Source organism: Phaenicophaeus curvirostris, chromosome 3 (genome assembly GCF_032191515.1).
Source record: "Phaenicophaeus curvirostris isolate KB17595 chromosome 3, BPBGC_Pcur_1.0, whole genome shotgun sequence".
In the NCBI taxonomy this organism is placed as follows: Eukaryota; Metazoa; Chordata; class Aves; order Cuculiformes; family Cuculidae; genus Phaenicophaeus; species Phaenicophaeus curvirostris.
Window position 1 is genome coordinate 85,192,860 of NC_091394.1, and position 22,108 is coordinate 85,214,967.

General features: G+C 44.7%; 1 protein-coding gene across 1 annotated transcript in view; it reads left to right on the forward strand.

The window, feature by feature from the left end:
• The first annotated feature begins 4,021 nt into the window (after positions 1 to 4,021).
• The window catches only part of DEPTOR (DEP domain containing MTOR interacting protein), a 78,761-nt gene continuing 60,674 nt past the window's right edge, over positions 4,022 to 22,108 (forward strand). Inside the window, exon 1 of the mRNA XM_069854585.1 lies at positions 4,022 to 4,231. Coding sequence (XP_069710686.1) covers positions 4,146 to 4,231 — 86 coding nt within the window. The 5' untranslated portion in view covers positions 4,022 to 4,145. The remainder of the gene's footprint in view (positions 4,232 to 22,108) is intronic.

A 22,108-nucleotide genomic window follows, 5' to 3' on the forward strand; every position in this document is an offset into this window, starting at 1 on the left:
AACCTTATTTTGTATTTACCTTCCTCAGTAAGAGAGGGAACGGGTATTTTTAAATCTGATATTTACATAATGCTGGCTCTTATACAAAACATGTTAGGGAAACAAAAACTGTTAAACCCATTAAACCCATTATACAGCTCACCTGCTATTGTCTTTTCTCCCTCAACTGCTTCATCGTCTTCTGCATGAGGTGATCAATGCTTTAATGATCTGTCTGTTATTTTCCTGTTTAAAAAGATCCAGTCATCACAGCAAGTGAAAGACAACCTTATGTGAGACATAGGAACCATGCTGTAGGAGAAATGAAAAGTACAAACATGAATACTGGTAATTTTTTTTCATGTTAATGTCTTGTGCTAAAATAAGCTTGCAGAAATTAATTAGACTAAAGAATTAATTTATCAAATTTCAGATTAATTTATGAAGTCAAATTGTAGGCAATATTCTTTAAAACAGTGAAAGCAATATTCTTATTTCACTATGTAAACATTTAGTTTTTCACCACTTGGGCATTTACTCAGTGAGATAAGAAAGTTTATACAAATTGCTAGAATGTTTTCTAAGACCAGTACTCTAATACAATGTCCCTATTCATGCATGATGTTCCACAGAACACCACGACCTTGGAGGTTCAAATGTGTAGCTCAATACATTTCTGCATGCCAGGGAAGCTCCAGCGCCATCAAAACTCACTGGAAGACACTTGATCTTTCTCTTACGTGTGTGATACCAACTCTCCATCAGACCAATGCAGTTCTTACTCTCTTGATGTTGTGGAGAATGAGTTTTAAAGTATCCCAGGGCTCCAGCTCAAAGATCTGTCATGCTCTTGGATTAGGAATGCCTTACTGTTAGCTGGCTACATTAATTTCCCTTAATTCCAGCCATGCTAAGGTAAAATGCAAATATGTATTCATATCTAAAATAGACACCAACTCCTAAAAGTGATCCTATATCTACAAAAAAAGAAATCAATCTACTTCCTGGAGGTTGCCTCAGAGGGATGTTTCTCTCTCTTGCTGTCAGAATTTCAGCTCTGCACATGCTGTCCCATCTCTTAGAGAAGCATCTTAGTTTTAGTAACCAGTCTCCCCAGGGAGGAAGGGTCAAGACAGCTTGTAGTTTTACTAGACCTTATGTTCTGTAGCAGTCTGTACATGAAAAACAAGATACAAATATTGAACCATGTTTTAGCTCATTACTGACTCTTGGCTGAAATGTGATCCTTCGAGGTTAAGTGAATTAACCATTTTTTGGTGGCAGCAAATTTGGGGCGACTGATACCTAATATCCTTCTTCTAGGCACATTCTAACAGTAAGAAATTTCAGCGTGAACATGTGGAAGAAATTACAAATGGGATATTAGTGTGTAAAGGCAAACATGCTGTATATAATCAGTAAATAATTCAGTACAGGAAATTGCACTGGCCTGCATTTTCCAAGCTGCAAAACTATGCAAGGAAAGATAGGCATTTCAAGCTGTAGTTCCCCAAGCACCCTGAATCAAGCTGATAGCTTCTCACTGCCTGATGACAGCTTCTTCCCTCTTTTCCTCTCCCTCTTTCTCTTCTATTGTTCCTGCTCCCAGCTGCCCAGACCCACTCCACGCTGGTGCCAGCTCTGGCGCTTGTTGCACAGCTCTGCTCACTTGCTCCGAAGAAACTCTCCAACTTCTGGTATTCTCCCACCCTTTTAGTGCGTTGAATTGCAGCAAGTAGATGTCCTAAAAGTGGGAGAACTAGCATAAGACACATTGCAGACTGTGCCACTAGAACTGAGAAGTGCAATGTTTCCCTTTCTGGCAGGTGAATCTGCCAAACCCAGGTGATGCAGCTGAGGGCTTACCCAGAAATGGTCTGCAATGTGCAATCATATTCTCTTGCAATTGTCTTTCCTTCAAAAGTCATGTGTTGAAGTGCTTGATAAAAGTTACTGTGTAATTTCTTTGTCCTAAAGATAAGGTCAGATGAGATGACTGTTTCAATTCCCTTTTTGTTTCCTGTGCCATGAATCTGTACTTTGTATTTGCAGTATGAGTGGAATTAGGGGCTGTCTGCAAGTATTCAGATCAAATGCATGTCTTCTGGATTTACAGCAAGCAAGCTCAAGCTGTAGTGTTTACAGTCCTAAGGTGTCCCCTCCAGCCCATTTCATGGATGAAATGAAGGCAGATTCCATTTTTCTCCCTGTGCCATCCAATGCATCTTTAGTGGTCTTTGAGACCCACAAAGTGAAGTGATGTTCCCCTGTACCCAGTGTTGGTGAGGCTGCACCTCAAATCCTCTGTTGTTTTGGGCCCTTCACCACGAGAAAGACATTGAGGTGCTGTAGCACGTCCAGAGAAGAGCAATGAAGCTGGTGAAGGGTCTGAAGCACAAGTTTTATGATGAGAGCCTGAGAGAACTAGGGGTGTTTAGCCTGGAGAAAAGGAAGCTGAGGGGACATGTAATTGCCCTCTACAAATACCTGAAAGGAGGTTGTAGCAAGGTGGCTTCTGATCTCTTCTCCCAAGTCATAAGTGATAGGACAAGAGGAAACAGCCTCAAGTTGTGCCAGGGTAGGTTTAGGCTGGTTAATGGGAAAATTTTTTTCACCAAAAGGGTTATCAAGCATTGGAATAGGCTGCTCAGGGAAGTGGTGGAGTCACCATCCTTGGAGGTATTTAAAAGACATGTACACACGGTGCTTAGGGATATGGTTTAGTGGTGAACTTGGACATGTTACACTGATGGTTGGACTTGATGATCTTAGAGGTCTTTTCCAACATAAACGATTCAATGATTCTATGAAAGGTTCTCATTAAAACAACTACACTGGGTTGAACCAAAGGTCCATCTAGTCCAGTATTAATCTCACAAATGGCTATAAACAGATGGTTAGGGATCAGCAGGGAAAGCATATACGAAATGCTTCACAAGTGCTTGCCTAGCTTTCAATTATTTTTAGCACAGAGAATTTCCTGAGCTGGATGTGGCTGCTGTCAGCTTAGTAACCCTCTGTAGATTTCTGTAGATTTCTTTCCCAAGTCCATTTTCTACCTGACTGCAAGTCCATTCTTTTATATCCAGAGCCTCCTTTGCTAATAAATACTGCAAATCTACTACAAGCTGTGCAGAGAAGCATCTCCTTCTCAGCGTCTGCAGCTTGGTTCCTTCTAGGTTCATTTGATTCCCTCTTCGTACTTCTTTTGGTCCTGAAGGTCTGGTCCTGAAACAATGACAATATTGCAACCAGTTAAGCACATGGAATTTCCATGCACACAATTCTTGCAGGCAGGAATAAAGGCAACGAGTAGGCAATCAAGGTCTATTTTAATTGCATGTTGGTGTAGATGAAAACCATCGTCGGAGCACTGCAGATGATGCTTCCTGGAGTCTTTTTTCCCTATCAAATATGTTGACAAACAGTGCTCGTGACCTTGCACCTCACTTCCCACTGGCAAGACGAAATGCGGAGAGAAAGGCTCCTCTGCCCTCTGAGGAATTCTGCATCCGCTGTCGCCTGGAGACAAAGAGGTGAGGCGGACAGGGTACCAGTCTCTGAAAACAATCCCAGGGCTCCAGGTGAGCGGAAACCAGGACGGTGGGAGAGCAGCGGCAGTTTTTGAGGGTGAAAATCCGGACCAAGCGCTCCCTCTCAGCCCCCTCCCGGTGTGGGCAGGGAGGACACAGCGCGCACAGCCCGAGCGGCCTCATCCCCTCCACCCAGCCCCGCAGCTCCAGCGGCTGGGAATCGCGCTTGGCATCCACACTGAAGGGAATCGCGCTTGGCATCCACACTGAAGGGAATCGCGCTTCGCATCCACATTGAAGGGAATCGCGCTTTGCATCCACACTGAAGGGAATCGCTCTTCTCCCCCTTCCGAAGCAGCCGCGGGGCAGCTCCCCGCTCCGGTCCCCGGTGCCGGCGAGAGGCTCGGGGGCTCCGTCCCGTCCCCGGGGCCGCGGGCAGCGCCGACCCTGCCGTGTGGCAGCCGGGGGGGGACGCTGCTGCCTCGGCCGCGGCGGCTGCAGCCGCGCGTTTCCCCGCCTGCCCGTGACACAATAACACGGGACGCGGGGCGGAGGGGGGATCCGAGCCTGTCGAGGGGCAGAGGGACCCGTCCCGCCCCGGTGAGCCGGTGCCGGTGGCCGCTGTGCCCGGCGATGGAGGAGGGCATGAGCGGCATGCAGCAGAAGGCGGCGGAGCTGGAGCACATGGCCGAGGTCCTGCTGACCGGCGAGCAGCTCCGGTAAGCGCTGCCTCCCTCCCCCCGGCTCTGCGGGAACGCGAGGTCTGGGGGACCCGCGGGGCGGAGGGCGAGAGTCTGTCCCCTCGGGCGCTCTTTGCATCGGGAGCACCTGCCCGGCTCCCGGGGCTCCGGCTCCGCTTTCCGCAGCGAGCAGGAGGAGGAGGAGAGGAGGCGGCAGCGGCGGCGCGGTCCCGGTGTTCTGACCCGGGCACTTCTGCTCCCACGCGTGGGACGGGAGCGTTGGGGGGACAGGCTGCGGCATCGCCCGGAGGGCGAGAGGCACCTTTGAAAAGCCCCGAAGAAACCCGAAGCGATTAAGTGATTGAGAGCTCCGCTCAGGGTCCCGCTGCGGCAGCCCGGGCAGAGCCCGGCAGGGCTCCCCCTGCTCGCAGGGCTGTTCCCCGCTCCTGGGGCTGTTCTCTTCTCCCAGGGCTGTTCCCCGCTCCTGGGGCTGTTCCCTTTTCCCAGGGCTGTTCCCTTTTCCCAGGGCTGTTCCCCGCTTCCAGGGCTCCCCCTGCTCCCAGGGCTGTTCCTTGCTCCCGGGGCTTCCTCTGCTCCAAGGGCACCCCCTGCTCCCGGGACTGTTCCCCACTCCCAGGGCTGTTCCCGGCTCCCGGGGCTGTTCCCTTCTCCCAGGGCTGTTCCCTGATCCCAATGCTTCCCCTGCTCCCAGTGCTCCACCTGCTCCCCCTGCTCCCAGGGCTGTTCCCTGCTCCCAGTGCTTCCCTTGCTCCCAGGGCTCCCCCTGGTCCCAGGGCTCCCCCTGCTCCCAGGGCTGGTCCCTGCTCCCAGTGCTCCCCTTGCTCCCAGGACTCCCCCTGCTTCCAGGACTCCCCCTGCTCCCGGGGCAGTGTTTGGCATCAGCTGGTCCTGGCAGACGGAGGGCATCGCTGCCTTGGTGCCCACGGGAACCAGTGGAGCTTTGAGGCTGGACCTGTGCACGGCGCAGAACCCGCTAACAAAAATGCCTGACTCAGTTAATTTTTAATTTCTGTGACGTATCTAGTGTGCCGTCTGCACCCAGACACTACAGAGGAGAAAAGGAAATTTTAAAGCTTTCATCTCGTTGATAGAACATCTTGTGATTCAGGAAGAAAAATCCTATTAGTATTGCATGTTATATGTGTAGCTAGAAAGAGATTGTAGAATTATTCCTCCACTGGGTTTTGCTTGCATTTTCTTTGAACTTTTTGCTCAAATGCCAGACAAACACTGCAGAGTGATAGAAATGCTGCTCGATTGGAGGGGTGCCATCATTGCATCATGCAGACGCTGATGCTGTTACTGGTCACATCCATGTGGTAAGGACCATTAGAATCTTAGAATCACTAAGTTGGAAAAAACCTCTTAGATCATTGAGTCCAACCATTCCTATCTGCCACTAAACCATGTCCCTAAGCACCTCTTCTACCGTCTTTTAAATACCTCCAGGAATGGTGACTCAACCACCTCCCTGGGCAGCCTCTGACAGTGCCCAATGACCCTTTCTAGGAAAATTTGAAAATATTTTTCCTGATATTCAGTCTGAACCTCCCCTGGTGCAGCTTGAGGCCATTCCCCCTTTTCCTATCACCTGTTACTTGGGAAAAGAGGCCAGCACCCACCTCTCTACAACCTCCTTTCAGGTAGTTGTAGAGAGCAATAATCGACACCTTGTGATGCATACCAATGATACCCATTTTGGGGGACTAAGCACTGTTTTTGTGGACTGGCTCCAGTACACACCAGTGTCTGCTCCAAGCTTGAGATTCTTCTTCAAAGTAGCCTGAAGTGAAGCTTAGGGTGTCAGCGTGCACCGTCACACAGACTCTGCATGGTGGACTTAGTGCAGAGTTGTTCATCCCACTGTCTTGATAAAGATCCTGATCTTCCTAATTTATCTCACTAGAAGATGAACATTCATGGCTAATACAACATTTCTGTTAAGATCACGTTAATCTTTCTGTATACCTCATAGCTGAATGTAAAAGCAAAAGTTTTGCAATCTTTCCTCTGAGGAGAAGACTGAGGAAACTTCAACAAATCTAGCTCCTCAAATCAGGTTATTAGTCTCATAATCCAGGGTGACATTTGTCATCTTCATAGAATCATAGAATCATCGAATCACTAGGTTAGAAAGGACCCACTGGATCATCGAGTCCAACCATTCCTAGCAAAAGGTAGGTTTATTAAGGTAATTAAATATGGTGCTGTTTTTGGCCAGGATGATCTATAGATACAAAATATTCCCCATCCTGTGAAGTTAGCTCTGGACATTCCTTTGTGAATCAGCAGGAAATTACCTGGATCTCTGTGGACTGTGGTCCCCTGAACAACTCAGTCTGCATAATGTCTAGCTGGTGCTGAATGGGAAGATCCACCCTCCCCATGACCCTGTTCCTACTCCCCACTCCAGCTGTGTAGTTCCACCTGCTCCCTCCTGCCTGCTGGAGTACTTCTTGCACGTTCCTGGGAGCAGATCCTGTGTGGCAGTCTGGTGGGTAGGATAGTTTTCTGAGCTGCTGGGTGCCAGAACTCACAGAAGATCAATGGTAGGAATGTGGAGTTAGGAGCAGGAAGAGGAGGTAGTGGAGGAAAATTGAGAGCTTCTGTTTTGGCAGCAGCGAGCTGTTGGGTCAGCTAGAACTGTTTTGTGAAACTACACCCAAAATTGCCTCTCTCCCCCCATTTTTCTATTAGCTTTGTTCTGTTTCTCTGTTGGGATACTCTGTGCAAAGGGTTAGGTTTCCAGACAATAAAAGCAGCAAAATATGTGGCAGAAAACTGGCTGGTAGGCAATTTTTAGCCAACACTGCATTTCAAGTTTCCCTTTTCCCGTCCAAGATAAGTGTATAATTGTTAAGGCTAAATGAAAATGTGGAAGATTGTCATGATCAAAGACAGACTATCTCAGCAGCCTTTGGGGCAGGCAAACAGATGATAGAAAAGCAGCACACACACACACTCAAGGAAGCATACTGTACTCTATTCTTAGTGATGCTTACAAATGCAAGACAAGCAGCGGGTGATGCAGACAGACAGGTGATTGTGTGTGTATTTGGGTGAAAGCGCACTTGAGCATGTGTTGCATACTGCAAGATGAACACATAATTTAGGAGTACAAGTGTAAAATGAAACTCTGAGCATGACATTGCTTACACAAAACCGGTGTGGGTATTTAAAGCACTCTTATACTAGACCTAACAGCATGTGTGTCTAAACTCAAATACTTATGAGAGCTGCTTGATTTAAATTCTTTACAAAGATCCTACTACCAGTCTTACCCCAGACTTACGTGTTGCCTCATAGCGTCTATTCCTGTGGCCTGTTTGTGGCACATCTGTCCCTGTCTGGCAGGGACTTCTGAAGTCACCTAAGCAGCACCTTGGCAAGTCTGGCTTTGCACACTGGCAGTGCCAATGGTGGGGATGGAAGCCCTTCTTCTCCCCAGGCAAATGCCCACTGGCCAGGTGAAGGAGAGGAGGAGGCCAAAGAGTGTTTTCTTTCTTGTTACTGTCCCTTGGGTGCTTGTGATCTGTGTTTCCCCCTTGTGAAGTCAGGAGCCTCTGCCCTGGTGTGTGCTCTGTTAGCTGGCACCTAGGAAGCTGGGTGCTGCCACTTGCCAGCTCTGGGCTTGTACCCACCAGCTTTGGTCATGAGCAGTTTGTAGGAGATGAGGCCATGGCGGAAATCCTGGTCCATGGATGGGATGATTTATGGAAAAAGAGACAGATTCCTGAGCTATATTTTAGCTAACATAGTGAATTTTTACATCCAGTAGCATCCTTTACCTCGGTACCCTGTAGCTGGCTAAGTGAGTACCTAACTTACTTTTGATTGATAGAGACATATTTTTCAAAGTGAGGACTTCCAAAGTTTGGCTCTTGGCAAGCCTTTAAATTATCAGGCTGACAGCCATGAAACAAAGCTGAGGACATCAGCAGAGTGGCACTTGAGGACAGACCCTTTGCCAGCATCTCACTGCTGTGCAGGACATGAGGGAGAGCAAGGCAAGAGCTGGGGTGGGCATGATCCAGCTGTTGCTCTCCAGGCACTGATGGCCCTGCAAGGACAAAGTGCCAGGGCTCTGGATGCCTGACAGATCCAAGCATCTGAAACCCCAGCTATTCCCTCCTGTTCTGCTGCAGCTTCAGAGACCCTATAGTTGTTCAGTGGTGAGCTCCTTCTTTTGAGGACGGCTGCAACACAGCTATCCTTGAAAGACCCTGTAAGTTACAAGTGATGAGTATGGACCTGTCTCATGAAGAAAATGTGAGCTGTGCTCAAGAGGACTACAGGGCCTTCAGTTTCCTTGAGACGGGGAGAGCCCTTTGAAGCCTCCACCCCGCTTCATTCCTGCCTGCAAACCTCTGCCGGGGGCAGCCCTGGAGAGGTGAATATCCCTGCGCTTCCCTCGTCTTGCTGGGTGTGCCTGAGGCCAGGTGTCACAACCTTGGAGCTTTGGGTAGTCATTGTTGGAAGCAAAGTAATGGGAATGTGTAATGACATTACTGAAGTCAATAGGAATTTTACTGGAAGCAGAGAAATTCCAAGCTCGTTTTCCTCCTGATTGAAGGCAACAGCTTGTGCCCATTTTAGCACTGCTTGGCAGAAGGATTAAAGTATCTGCCTGGGTTTGAGCATTAACTTAGAACTGATCTTGCCTCTGGCAACCAAAAGCAGTTTCATGTTTTGATATACAGACTGGCTGCCTGTCTTACAAGTCAGAGGTGCCTGAAATCTTCTTTGCGTGCTAATTGTTTCTGGATGCCAGATTGTCACCGAAATCTGGTATATCTTCCAAGAGTCCCTCATCTCTTGCAGAGAATGTGCCTAGTCGTTCAGGGTGTCTTCAGGCTTCGGTTGACCAAACAGCAGTATTTAAAGAGCACTTTTTTCTTTGAATTAAAAGCTGCCATTATATATATGTTGCAATTCTCTGTAACAGGTATAACTTGAATGACATTTAATGTCTCTGCAGACTTTTGGATACTGCTTTATCACCAGCCTTTACAGAAGGCAACACCTTTCCTGATTCACACTTCTGTTAAATGGTTGAGTAAATAATTGGGAAACTTGTTAGATCAGCTAATGAGTTTGATAGAATAGTTCTTATAATTCAGCATCTTCTTTCCTTCTGCTTAGGGAAATGTGAAGCATGGTTTTAAGAGATTTTTCTTTCCTTTGGAAGAGACAAAATACAAGGTGTGGTTCCTTCCAATATGTTTGCCTTTTTATCAGAATTCATAGAGAATTTTCGTCTTGCAAAAGAGCTTTTACATGGTGAACAGCTATACATTTTGAAGCTGCAAGGCAAGTCAAAGCCAATTTTCACCAGTCTTCCAAAAGTCTTGCTTTATCAAGAATATCACTTTAAGAAAACTTAACATATTGGAGTGCATAACTTTCACAGTTGTTAACTTCTGAAGGATGATAGAGACTACAGGTCCATACATTTTTTCTTATTCCGAGTAATAAATAGTCAACCTTTTTCACAGGGGTAGGGTTCAAAAGTTCATTGGCACTCTAAGGTGCAAAGAAACCAGGGCACATAAAAATAACAGTTCATAGAGAAATGTAAGCAAGAGAGAATTAACGTTAATCTATTGCTATAATGCAGAAATACATTAACTCTATAGCTACATAATTTATTTAATGCTATCACTGTATTTGGAAGTGTAGTAACACAGTGGTGATGCACTGCTACAACGGTGTAAACTTAAACGCTAAAAGGAATGTAAGGATTTAACACATAGAATTGTCTAAATGTGACTTCCTATCAAGTCAGATCCTGACCAATCTTCACATATAAAACAAACATATATGCCATTTTTAGAAACAGAATTCATTAAGATGAGTTTTTGTGATCTGCCTAAGCCAATCCAATACTGTACTTCCACCTAAAGGGGTGATGTGTTTTTCTATCCCCTGTGCCTTGTTCTTGCAGCCTCCTTAGATGTCTACCAGTGGCTGTGTTTCCCTTAGCCAAGAGCTACTGATAGGGCTCAAAATTAACCCTGGAAAAAGCACTTTTCAGTTGTCTGACCAGTAGACAAGAAGGCACTTCTCTACTGACTCCCTTCAGGGCAGATAGGACACAGGAGATTATATCATTAGATCGCTGTGGAACTGAATGCTCCAGAACTCTCTGTCCAAATAATTCAACTTTTATTAATTTGTTTCCTAAAATCAAGCAAGCAAAAAATTGTCAATCTTCTCAGTGAAGTTTCACTAGAATGAGACACTGAAAGAAAACGTTTTGAAGTGAAGGTTGGTAAAGCTGAAAAAGGAAGTGCTCTGCCATCAAGAAGTTTCCCACTAACTCTACCCTATCCCAACACTTTCAGTTATAGGTTTTAGTTAATACAAATTATTTTAATTTTATAAAAAGCCTGTGTCTCTCCCTTTATAAATTCATTTCTTCTAGAATCTTTAATACCTGATACACTTTCTCACGTCTTTCAATCTTGCCTGTTCGCACTAACTTTAATGATCACAGAATCACAGAATCACAGAATAACCAGGTTGGAAGAGACCCACCGGATCATCGAGTCCAACCGTTCCTATCAAACACTAAACCATATCCCTCAGCACCTCGTCCACCCGTGCCTTAAACACCTCCAGGGAAGGTGACTCAACCACCTCCCTGGGCAGCCTCTGACAGTGCCCAATGACCCTTTCTGTAAAGAATTTTTTCCTAATGTCCAGCCTAAATCTCCCCTGGTGGAGCTTGAGGCCATTCCCTCTTGTCCTGTCCCCTGTCACTTGGGAGAAGAGGCCAGCACCCTCCTCTCTGCAACCTCCATTCAGGTAGTTGTAGAGAGCAATGAGGTCACCCCTCAGCCTCCTCTTCTCCAGGCTAAACAACCCCAGCTCTCTCAGCCGCTCCTCATAAGGCCTGTTCTCCAGCCCTTTCACCAGCTTTGTTGCTCTTCTCTGGACTCTCTCCAGAGCCTCAACATCCTTCTTGTGGTGAGGGGCCCAGAACTGAACACAGGATTCGAGGAGCGGTCTCACCAGTGCCGAGTACAGAGGGAGAATAACCTCCCTGGACCTGCTGGTCACACCGTTTCTGATACAAGCCAAGATGCCATTGGCCTTCTTGGCCACCTGGGCACACTGCTGGCTCATATTCAGTCGGTTGTCAACCAGCACACCCAGGTCCCTCTCCTCCAGGCAGCTTTCTAGACAGACTTCTCCTAGTCTGTAGCACTGCACAGGGTTGTTATGCCCCAAGTGCAGGACCCGGCATTTGGCCTTGTTAAACCTCATGCCATTGGTTTCAGCCCAGCGGTCCAGCCTGTTCAGATCCCTTTGCAGAGCCTCCCTACCCTCCAGCAGATCGACACTTCCACCCAGCTTAGTGTCGTCCACAAACTTGCTAAGGGTGCACTCGATGCCTTCATCCAGGTCATTGATGAAGACATTGAGCAGGGCTGGACCCAGCACTGAGCCCTGGGGAACCCCACTTGTCACTGGCCTCCAGCTGGATTTCACACCATTTCCCACCACTCTCTGGGCCCGGCCATCCAACCAGTTTTCCACCCAGGAGAGTGTGCGTTTGTCCAGGCCAGAGGCTGACAGCTTCTCAAGCAGAATGTTGTGAGAAACTGTGTCAAAGGCTTTACTGAAGTCCAGGAAGACCACATCCACAGCCTTTCTCTCATCCAGCAGCCGAGTCACTTTGTCATAGAAGGCGATCAGGTTAGTCTGGCAAGACCTGCCTTTTGTGAACCCATGTTGACTGGGCCTGATCACCCGGTTCTCTTGCAAGAATGATGTTAATGATGTTAAGTCCTGTGTGTATACATAAGCATGCATGCATGCATAGATACATATATATATGTACGTATATGTATACTCTCTCTATATGTATGTTTATGATTCCTGGTCCAGGAATCTCAGTTTCTCCTGCCCTTCAGTAAAATCTGTGGCTGTTCAACATTTCTAGAAATCAAGATCTTCATAGCATCACCGGGTTGGAAAAGACCCACCGGATCATCAAGTCAAACAATTCCTATCAAACACTAAACCAAGATGTAAGATGTAAGGCTTGTATTTGCTCAGCTCTTTCCTTTAAGCTCTGCCTTTCAATAATTTAGTCATTCCCATCAGCAGCTTTTGTCAAGCACAACTCAGAGATCAAGTAGTTAACAACGCATGTGCAAATAGCGATCGCTCTTTTGCTAAGTACACAAGAAGGCGGATGTTGTACAAGTGGCTTGTGCTGTATATTTTATGTATTCCATTCCAGATGGAGTTAATCATTAACTTTTGTCTCAGGTTAGCAGAGATCAGCAGGCAAGCAAAGGATCCTGGACGTGTGTAGCATGTGAAAGAATTCTTAACATTTATTATACGTTAGAGGAGCTCCCCATGAACAGGTGAAGGAAACTGTTTTGATGTTGATGCTTATGCACGGGAGGCAGAATTAATGTGCCAAAAGCAATCTAGCTTTGCATTTACTGCACGATCCGGGCTGCTGTGGGGGCAGTGGCCTTAGACTGGCACCATGACAGAGAATTCTTTCTATCACTTGTCCTTATTATTTACTATTTGTGTCGCAACAGCGCCTTGGAATTTGAGCTGTCAGGGTAGGCACTGTATGCTCTGAAGTAAAATAAAGCCCTTGCAACACAGGTCTTGGCTGTAATTGATAGTGGTTCCTTGCAGCATTAGCGGGTTCTGGCAAACAAGGAAGGGTCTGTATGAAGCCACCAAACTTGGGGAACCAAAGTGGGACTCTCTTGGGACTGGGATTTCTGGTTTGGGAGGTCAGACACCGAGCCCAAGAGTGGCTCCAAAATTCCAAAAGTGCAGAGGAAAATACCTCTGAAGTGTGGAGGTGGCAGAGGTGATAACTGTGTGTGCTGAGGTGGGTGGGAAGTGCTGGATACTGTGTTCAGGAAAGGATTTGCACTTTTCTTCCTCCGAAGTCACACCTGTAGAGTGAAGGAACGGACTGAAGCCAGGAGGAGGATCAGCTAGCTTTCATTGTTGGATAAATGGACAAGGACTAGGAAGGAATCTCTGCATCTCAATTTAATTGAAGTATTTCTTATATTTGTAGACTCTAATACTTTTTGAAGTGTAAAACTTTGGAATTTCAGTGCTTTCTGTGATGTAAAGCTAAGAAACTGATGGATATTGTCACAACAGCAAATGTTAGCCTCTCCACAGTCCAACTATGTTCCTGACAAACTTCTTCATCCCATTACTGAGCGTCCAGGCACCGAGTGCTGTCTTGAATAGCAGCTCTTGGCTTAGGGTCTGCTTGCAGAAACTTTTATTCCTTCCTGAGGCTGTGGGCCCATTTACCTTTCTTGCCATTTATTCTTCTTTTTATTTCCATAAACCTTGTATTGTGGTTGTGTTAACTCTTTTGCCTCTTTCTTCCTGGCTGAGCAGGATTGTGTGAGCCCTTTTGCTAACTGAAAGATACTTCTATTCCTGTGTTTGAGGCCAGGGATGAATACAGTCGTGTCCTCAAAGTAAACTTTTGTGGGAAGACATTGAAGTGATGAAGAACTGGCAAAGGGGATGACAGACTGGACGAGAAGCAAGAGTTAAGCAGGTCTGGTTCGTGTGCCTGATCTCTGAAGAAAAACTGCATTGAGGCTCTAGGGATTAGTAAGACAGAAAATACAAAGTACAGGTCTCAGCAGAATACTGGCATTAGTTGAGTGCAGGATGCACCTCATGTTAGTCATGGGTTGTTGGGATTTTGTTCCTTAAGCAGGAGCAGGACATATAAACCATCTATTTTAAACCATTTTAATGTATAAACTACTGGAATTAAATATAGCTTAAACCTATTTGAACATAGGCTCACGAGTTACTGTGATTCAATTAGTTATGCTGATTCAACTAAGACCATTGGTATTATAATAGACTGAGGAGACAGATTTACAAAAAGCAGGTTGCCTTCACTACCTAGTAGAAAGAAAGCTGAGAAGTGATTTTTAATCAATTTCATAAATGTCAACAACAGTCTTGACCTTTAATTTTTTAAATAGTTTTTAAACTATTGGGAGATTTGGCCTTCCCCTTTAATCCTACATTGTCCTGTGGCCTTAAGGAGAAATGATTGTATTGTACATATGCTTTAGTTCCTTGCAGCAGAAAAAATAGAACTGATGTCAGAGCTAAAGAAAAATAAAATATTTAAACCTACGCTTCCAGGAGAACGCTATATAGCAGGAGTGGAAGTAAAATAGTGTGCAATCTTGCTCTTTTATTTTTTGAAAACTCTGAAGCATTGAGTTGCATGGAAGTACGGAGAAAGGGAGAAGATAACCCACAGAGTGCCACAGGCTCACTGAGGCTCTAGAGAAACCTGTGAAGCCAAAGCAGCCTCCTCAGGCAGTGATCGTGAGCAGGTCTGCTTCTGCTATGCCTATTTCTCTGTTCCTCAGCTGGGTTCTTCATCATGATATGGCTACACAGGGATGCAGCTATGTCAGGAGCTAGAGAAGCGGTGAGGAGCTAGTAGCATGAATGACTAAAATTTTGAGCTAGCACTGTCACTGAAAGCCGTTGTCCTCTCTTTTTTTGTACCCACTCTCACATAGGTGGTTTTGCCTCCTGGTTTCCTACTTTGTGCTTCCCTTTCTTTGGACTGGCTTCAGCATCTCTGGACCGTCACAGTACAGTGACCTGCACTGGGGAAGTGATCAGCAGGGCTTTTGGATGGCTGATAGTTCTGCTGGGTCAGTTTTACAAACGGATTTACTGCATGACCACATAACAGCTTCCTCTGAAGAAATACCAGGGGAGAAATGGGTGCTGGCTCACCCCATGTCACTGAACTACGATTTAAGGCTGTGGTTTTCTGATCCAGCGGCTCTAACTGCAGGCTGCTACTGCCCTGCTCTTATTGCTTCCCTTGCGCTTTGCACTGGCGTTCGTCTTGGATCAGAAGTTCAGGGAACTAAAGCAGCTGAAGCCAAATAAGAAAAAATTAACTTTCTAAACAAGCTTAGCATGAGGTCAGACCAGTGCCAGAACTGGGGTGAAGGAGCCTGCAGAAATGTGTGGTCAAGGATGGAGAGAGGGAATGGCAGCAGCAACCACTGCTGGGTTTGCTTTACCACCCCCTCAGAGCTTTATTTGTCTAAACTCTGTGTGGATCAAACATTTGCTGGGTTCCCATTAAAAACCTTCAGACTCCAGTAGAAGACAGAGTATAAAAGTCACATTGAGTTTAAATGTACAGTGTGCATGTTACCACACAGGGAAAGAAACTATGCTTGCAGTTTGCCTGGGTTATTTATCTTTCGAAGTTTTTACTTTTACTTCTGTACTCTTTTGAAATTAGTACCATGTAATTTCTGTGACCAGCAGATCACTGTGCTACCAGTGTGACAGCACTACTTCAGAATGCAACCTCCTACCTTAATTAGCAGTCTTATAATTTTACAGTCTTTGTATAATAGTCTCCTTCTTAATAGTGCCTCAGTCCATTAAATGCATTCAGGTCTCACAGGTGCAAGTATGAATAATTAAAAAATATGCCTGATTTGGCTTGTTAATTTGGAGCAAATATAGATGCTGGTTTTGACATAACAGGGCTGTAATTCTCCATTTCCTTGCAATTGTCTGGTTAATTTCCATGAGCTACCACAGCTGCGTCACGGGGATTTACAGGTGCATGAAAGTTTTCTGTTTTTGTGGAGAAGACTGTAGGTCATGCTGTGGGTTTTATAGTGGCGTTGAGCTGATCTGTTGAGCTGCTGCTGCAGGAAAGGGTAGCCCAGCTTCTCTAACGAGGCTTCTGGTGCACTTGCATGAGTGCATTCCTGACCCCGTGGTGAGCAGTCTGGGGAGATCAGCCACGTTACTGTCGTGTCCAACTGGCACCAGTGACAGTGTAAGGGATGAGATCAGCTGGTCTGGGGCCAGGGGGTGAGGAACTCCACAGACTCCATCCTTTTGTTGGAGGACTCCACAGTGAGATTGGCTTCTCATGGAGTCAAACCCTGATGTTAAAGCACAGATGTGCCCGTCCAGGAGCCTCTTCTCACCCCTTTCATCCATTCTGACTCTGCCCAACCTCTGTTTAGATGTCAAGTTTTAGGTAGAGATCATAGCAATGCTGTACAGGATCAAGGGAACTGTATCCAGACAGCTCTGTGGCTATTTGAATGAGGGTGCCTCTTGTGCATTAAGGCAGCAAGCCTAAAGATGCTTGCTTGAAGGTTTGAAACTGAGTGGCAAAATTGGAAGTAAACACCTGATCAGAACAAAAGCCAAGACCACCTGCATAATGGTGATAGCAAAGGTAGGAGTTCAAAAGTGAAGATAAGCACAGTAATAACTGTGTTTGGTGTGACAGAAGAGGAGCAGGCAGTGCAAGGAATCAGGAAACATTATTGAGAGCAACAGCTCTTTCCAAGAGCATTCCAGCTAGATAAGAGCCAGACAAGACAATGTTTGTCAAGGACAGTGCATAGAAGAAGCCTTGAGGTGTAAGATAATAGGGAAGGAGAACTTGGAGCAGAATTTGAACTTTCTGGAGGAGAGGTACAGCTGTCCTGGAGGGGCATTGCATGAGGAATCTGCAGAGACTGAAGTTGTTCTGCTGATAAGCAGCACTAACTGTATCATATTTATCCTTATGAGTCTCATATAATCTGCCTGGTTTGGGAAGATTCTCCCACCTCCAGTAACACAGCTGCCATCTAGCACAGTGGCCTTCAACTTGGAATTGTGCAGGTTTCTGTGGGTTTGTTTCACTGCTTCTCACACCAAGGGCCGTTGCCAAAATGGGTATATTGCTGTAATGTTTCCATTAGTGCTCAGCTGAACCATTGTACCCTTGGCTCTGTGTTTGACTCTGTGTTTGCACCACTTTCCTGCATATTGGGCCAAATGAGTCTATTGGCAGGAGTTTAAAAAGTGTTTGTATGGTATGTTGTATCCGTTGCTCTTCACATTAGTGCTTGTGTCTTCAAAGTGCTGAGGCTCCATAAAGCAAGCCTGTATATTCCCTTGTGTTTTCACAAGCTACTCTCCGCTCTGATTTAAGGCATAATTACAACATAGTTCATAAACCCAATTATTTTTAATTTAATTCCAATGAGTATTGCAGAACATTTGCAGGAAGCTGAAGTTGTGAGTGCTTGTCTGCAGAATCAAGAGTCCAGCACTTAACACTTACCCTTTTTTTTTTCAAAGAGAATCTGACAACACATCACTCAAAGTTAGGACTGAAATAATGGAAATGGCTTCTGAAAAGATATTGGCTAAGCATTATTTACAGTGTTGATTGTCAGTGGTGGAACAACTTCCTTTTTGCAGAAAAGATCCTTGTCTTGATAATAGCACATCCTTTTCTGCAGCATAATATAACTGTATAGCTTAGAAAACAGGGTGGTATCATAGAAAGCTGTTAATTGTTACATGATGCTCAGGATGTAATTAATTTATACTCGCCTCTAGCTGAAATTAATTTAGATTTAGTAAGATGTAGAAAGAGTAACTACTAGCCTTAACTGGTATTTTGCTGTTTGGTCAGTGCAAACAGAGATAGTGATGTGAAGAAGTTCAAAATAGCATTATCATGTACAACCCCCCGAAGAGATAGTACAGATAGCATTTCAAGAATTATTTGGGGCTAGAAGCTTAAAGACTTGTCGTGAGCAATTAAATTATTTTCCAAACTAATAGCATATGGACAAACTCAAACCTTTCAAGTCTTCTGGGAGATGGTAGAAATAGATGAAGTTAAATTAATAAATCTCTGTGATGAGAAAATTGTCTCCATAATAGGAGCCATTGGTGTCATACTACTGCTTGTCTAATTAGACAAGGCAATAGAAGCAGGCTCTTAAAAGCATGCTGAACAAAAGAAATAAAACAAGGTTTATTAAAATACTTATTATTGCAACCTTGATTTATGCAAAATTATACAGTTACCTAAAATAGACAGCAGAAAGGTGTCTTCATAGAAGAAATGCAGTGACACACTGGAGTAAGCCCCAAGGAGGACTGGCTTTCAGGTTAGGGGTGGGCTGCAGCACGTGATGTACCAGGAGATGCTGAGGGCTGGGTCTGTTTATCCTTGAGAAGGCTCAGGGGGATCTTAGTGCTGGCTGCAACTACTTAAATGAGAAGGTGTTGGGAAACAGAATAAGAGGCAGTGGGCAAAATTTGCAGGATAATTTCTAATTAGATATTTGGGAATGATTATTCACTGTTAGGGCAAGTGAAAAATTGGAATAGGGGCCCAGAGAAGCTCAGAGATATTAAAACCTTGCCTGGACATGCCCCTGAGCAACTTGTACTAACTGGACGTGCTTTCAGTGTACGTTGGAGCAGATGAAATCCAGAGGTCCCTTCCAGCCTGAATAACTCTGTATTTCATGAAGGCCTGGTATGATGTCTTCTTTAAACTGTGGTGGCTGATCATATCAGCGTTTTGTTACTGGCTGGTAACCAGAGATTATTATCAACTCCGTTGCACTGGTGGGAGGGCTTGTGAGAATATTTCCTAACATATTTCAGTGCAAAATCAGCTAGGTTAGTTGGTACAATGGATGAGGTGGTTGACAATACCATTCCTTTCACATTGTCCAGTTTTTCAAGGAAATTCAAGGATGAGAAATGTATCCCTTTCCAAATGAATGCCCAAGAACTTTTGAAATCTCTGTTTCAACTGAGAATTTTACGAAGTTGTGAAGATAAGAACCCGATTCCCTTGGCCACACTATCTTAAGTCAGGCCAGGATTTTACCTCAGATCATGTAAGATTCATCAGATGCCAATATCATAACTCTCCCTGCCACCAAGAGCTCTTTTCAAGGTGTCTGTGAGATTATCTGTAGATCCATTTCTTAAGAACTCGGGGGACAGAAACCAATGTTTGCGTACTTAGGACATAATGGTTTGATGTCAGTCCTAAAATGATGAGAACAGAGAAAAAGTTAGAGGCAGGGTACAGAGTGATACATGCTGGAAAGCCAGTAGATCACGTTAGTGCCAGAAATCCTGCTGGCTGTGTTGTGTTGTCATTACAAGAGGAACAGTAATCTCAGGGCAAGCCACCTGCACTCCCATTCTTACTGTCTGCATGATAACACAACAAATGGATTGAGTGCTCTCAGGTCCTCTCACACTCCACAAAGGGCCCGACTGGGGAGTTTATTTGTGTCCATAAATTCCTGGTTTTCCATAGTCCCACTGCTCCAACTTTGCTTGTGGAAAGTGAATTTTCAGTCCCATGTTGAGGGAAGAACATATTAGAACTGTTAACACTTTCTTCCCTTGGAGGTGCATGTCTCATTGACAATCCATTTGAAAGGTAATGAGATATGTTCCCTTGCCTTTACAGATGTGATGAAAGATATATTTAAATCAGGCATGTGCCCAACCACTATCCAACCTTTTTAAAAATAATATTTCTTTCAATATGCACAAAGCAATGAGATTTGGTGCTTTCTCTGCTGTTGTGCTTTATCACAATGCTCTTAGATCCTTTAAAAATATTTTATAATGAGGGAAAATCCAATCATTTTAGGTTTCTATAAAGTGGTGTCTTTTACTTTGGGCACACTGTACTGAATCAAACAGTGGTAGTGGAAAGATAATTGCTTGCATTCACTTTGTTTGGCTACGGAGAGGCTAGAGCTGCTCCAGACTCATATATTAGGAACTGCATATGACTTTTTTTTGGTTAAATCTGTAAATCAACACCAGCTGAAACAGTGTAACCTACATAATTTCTGAAGAAATGTTTGTGTTGATTTCTTTTCTGATGAATATGAAACATCTGAGTTTATTTGAAGCCAGTAACAATGGTACTCTTGGGAAACACATTACTGGGGCAAAGAAAAAAGGATTGCATAAACTAGGAGGAGCACAGTAAAAGCAGAGAGGAGAATTTATTTAAACATATAGTGGCTAAGGAAAAGTTCCAGTGGACAGGAAATTGTGACATTTTGCTTGCAGACTGAAGACTGTCATGGCACATCTTTTCATGTAGAATATCAATATTCCGCCTCAGAAAATGATAGACCTAAGGAAAAAGGAACAGAAAGGTGTTGGCCATTTGACCAATGGTTTCATGTCTTCAGTGGCCACAAACCTTTTGCATTTTCAGCAGTTCCTATATGCACTGCCTACCCACGTTTGGGCTGAAATCTTGTACAGTTCAGCATTCAGAAAGCTCTTTGTAGTTATGTTCAAATTAAGACCTAATTGGCATTGTTTATATTGTGCTTTGATAGCCTGGGAGAGTAGTGGACTAAACCCTGCTAAAGAGCATGCCTCCACGCGTCTGGGTAGCTACAGCAAGAAGTGTCTGAGGTCCGTCTCCCTAACCATGGTTCTCGACATCAGCTGAGGAGCAACCATACCGAGTCTCCTACAGAGCCTGCCTTTCTTCAGGACAGGTGATGTCAAGGCTTATCTTGAGTAAATGAATTGGATTTAGGATTAACACACAGTGTTGGACCATTCACACTCCCGGCAAGTGAATGTCTGAGTCTGTGTAAGGACTCTAACCTCTCACCTCCTCTTGTCCTCTTGCCCATCCAGAGCCGATCCCTAACTGCCAGTGCAGCATGTGTTTTGGATTACAAGTTCAGGCCCAACCCAGGGTTTGGAGTATGCTGTAAACATAACCATATTGTTGTAATCTACGTCTACCAGCACTCAACCGAGGCTGATATCATATATAAAGCTGATGCCATTGCTGGGTAAACTGTTCACTGAGCTATCTGCATGTGCAGAGAGAGAATTTTGCCTGGAGTGAGAAATGGCAAACACATGGCCCAGCAATGGGAGCAAGCTGCTTGGTAGAGCAACTGAACTCCTCTGGGCTCCTTGTTGGTGAATTTATATTTTTAAAGGAAAATTTCCATTTAATCTCAAGAGCAGAGGAAGAACGCTTCTGTAGTAATTATCTTTTCAAAGCTTGTGAACATTTAACAAGGCCTAATCAAACAAGACAAGATCCTTGATAGCATCCTGACAGAAGGAACTACTCATAAAGCGTGGTTATGCAGCAGCTGTGTATCCTGTTCATATCATGTATCAGATGTAGAAAAATGCTGAGCTCGTCAAAGGAAACCATCCTCAGGCTAGATTGTTGCAGAAGTGAAATTGAATTAATCTTTAACTTGTCTTTTTATTAATATACTTTCTTTAATGATAAAGTTCCTCACTGGCCTGTCAGAATTTAAGCAATGAGTAACTTCATGGCATTGAGTAATCCCCTTAAATTCATATACCGTAATTCTTTACGTTATGTGTTTGTATGACCTAGGCAAGGAAAGAGATTTAAAGCAGATAATGAGGTTCTCTATAATTAAAACATTTGTGTCAGAGAGCAATCCTTTCTGAGTTTTAAAAATGAATATACTAGTGTTATGTTGCAGAATTGTTTGGTAAAATCATTGTTATCATTTGGCATAGATGCTTGTGGAAAGGGTTTTTTCAGTCCTGTGTTGAGGGAAGAAGGTATTAAAATTGTTAACACTTTCTTCCCTTGGAGGGGGTGTCCCCGAATTGGGCCCTACAGGAAAGATGGGGAGGGGAGTGTAGACACAGGATGAAGGGTAAAGGTTTTAAGCTGAAAGAGGGAAAATTTAGAATAGATATTAGGAAGAAATTTTTTTACTGTGAGTGTGGTGAAGCACTGGAACAGGTTGCCCAGAGGAGTTGTGGACGCTCCATCCCTGGAGGTGTTCAAGGCCAGGTTGGCTGAGGCTTTGAGCAGCCTGATCCAGTAGAAGGTGTCCCTGCCCATGGCAGGGGGCTTGGAAGTGAATGGTCTTTAAGGTCCCTTCTGACCTAAAACATTCTATGATTCTATGCATTTGGAATTCATTCAGTGTAGTTTGAGGCAATCAACAGCTTTCCAAGACATTTTTCATTTTTTTCTCTGTTGAAGGTGAT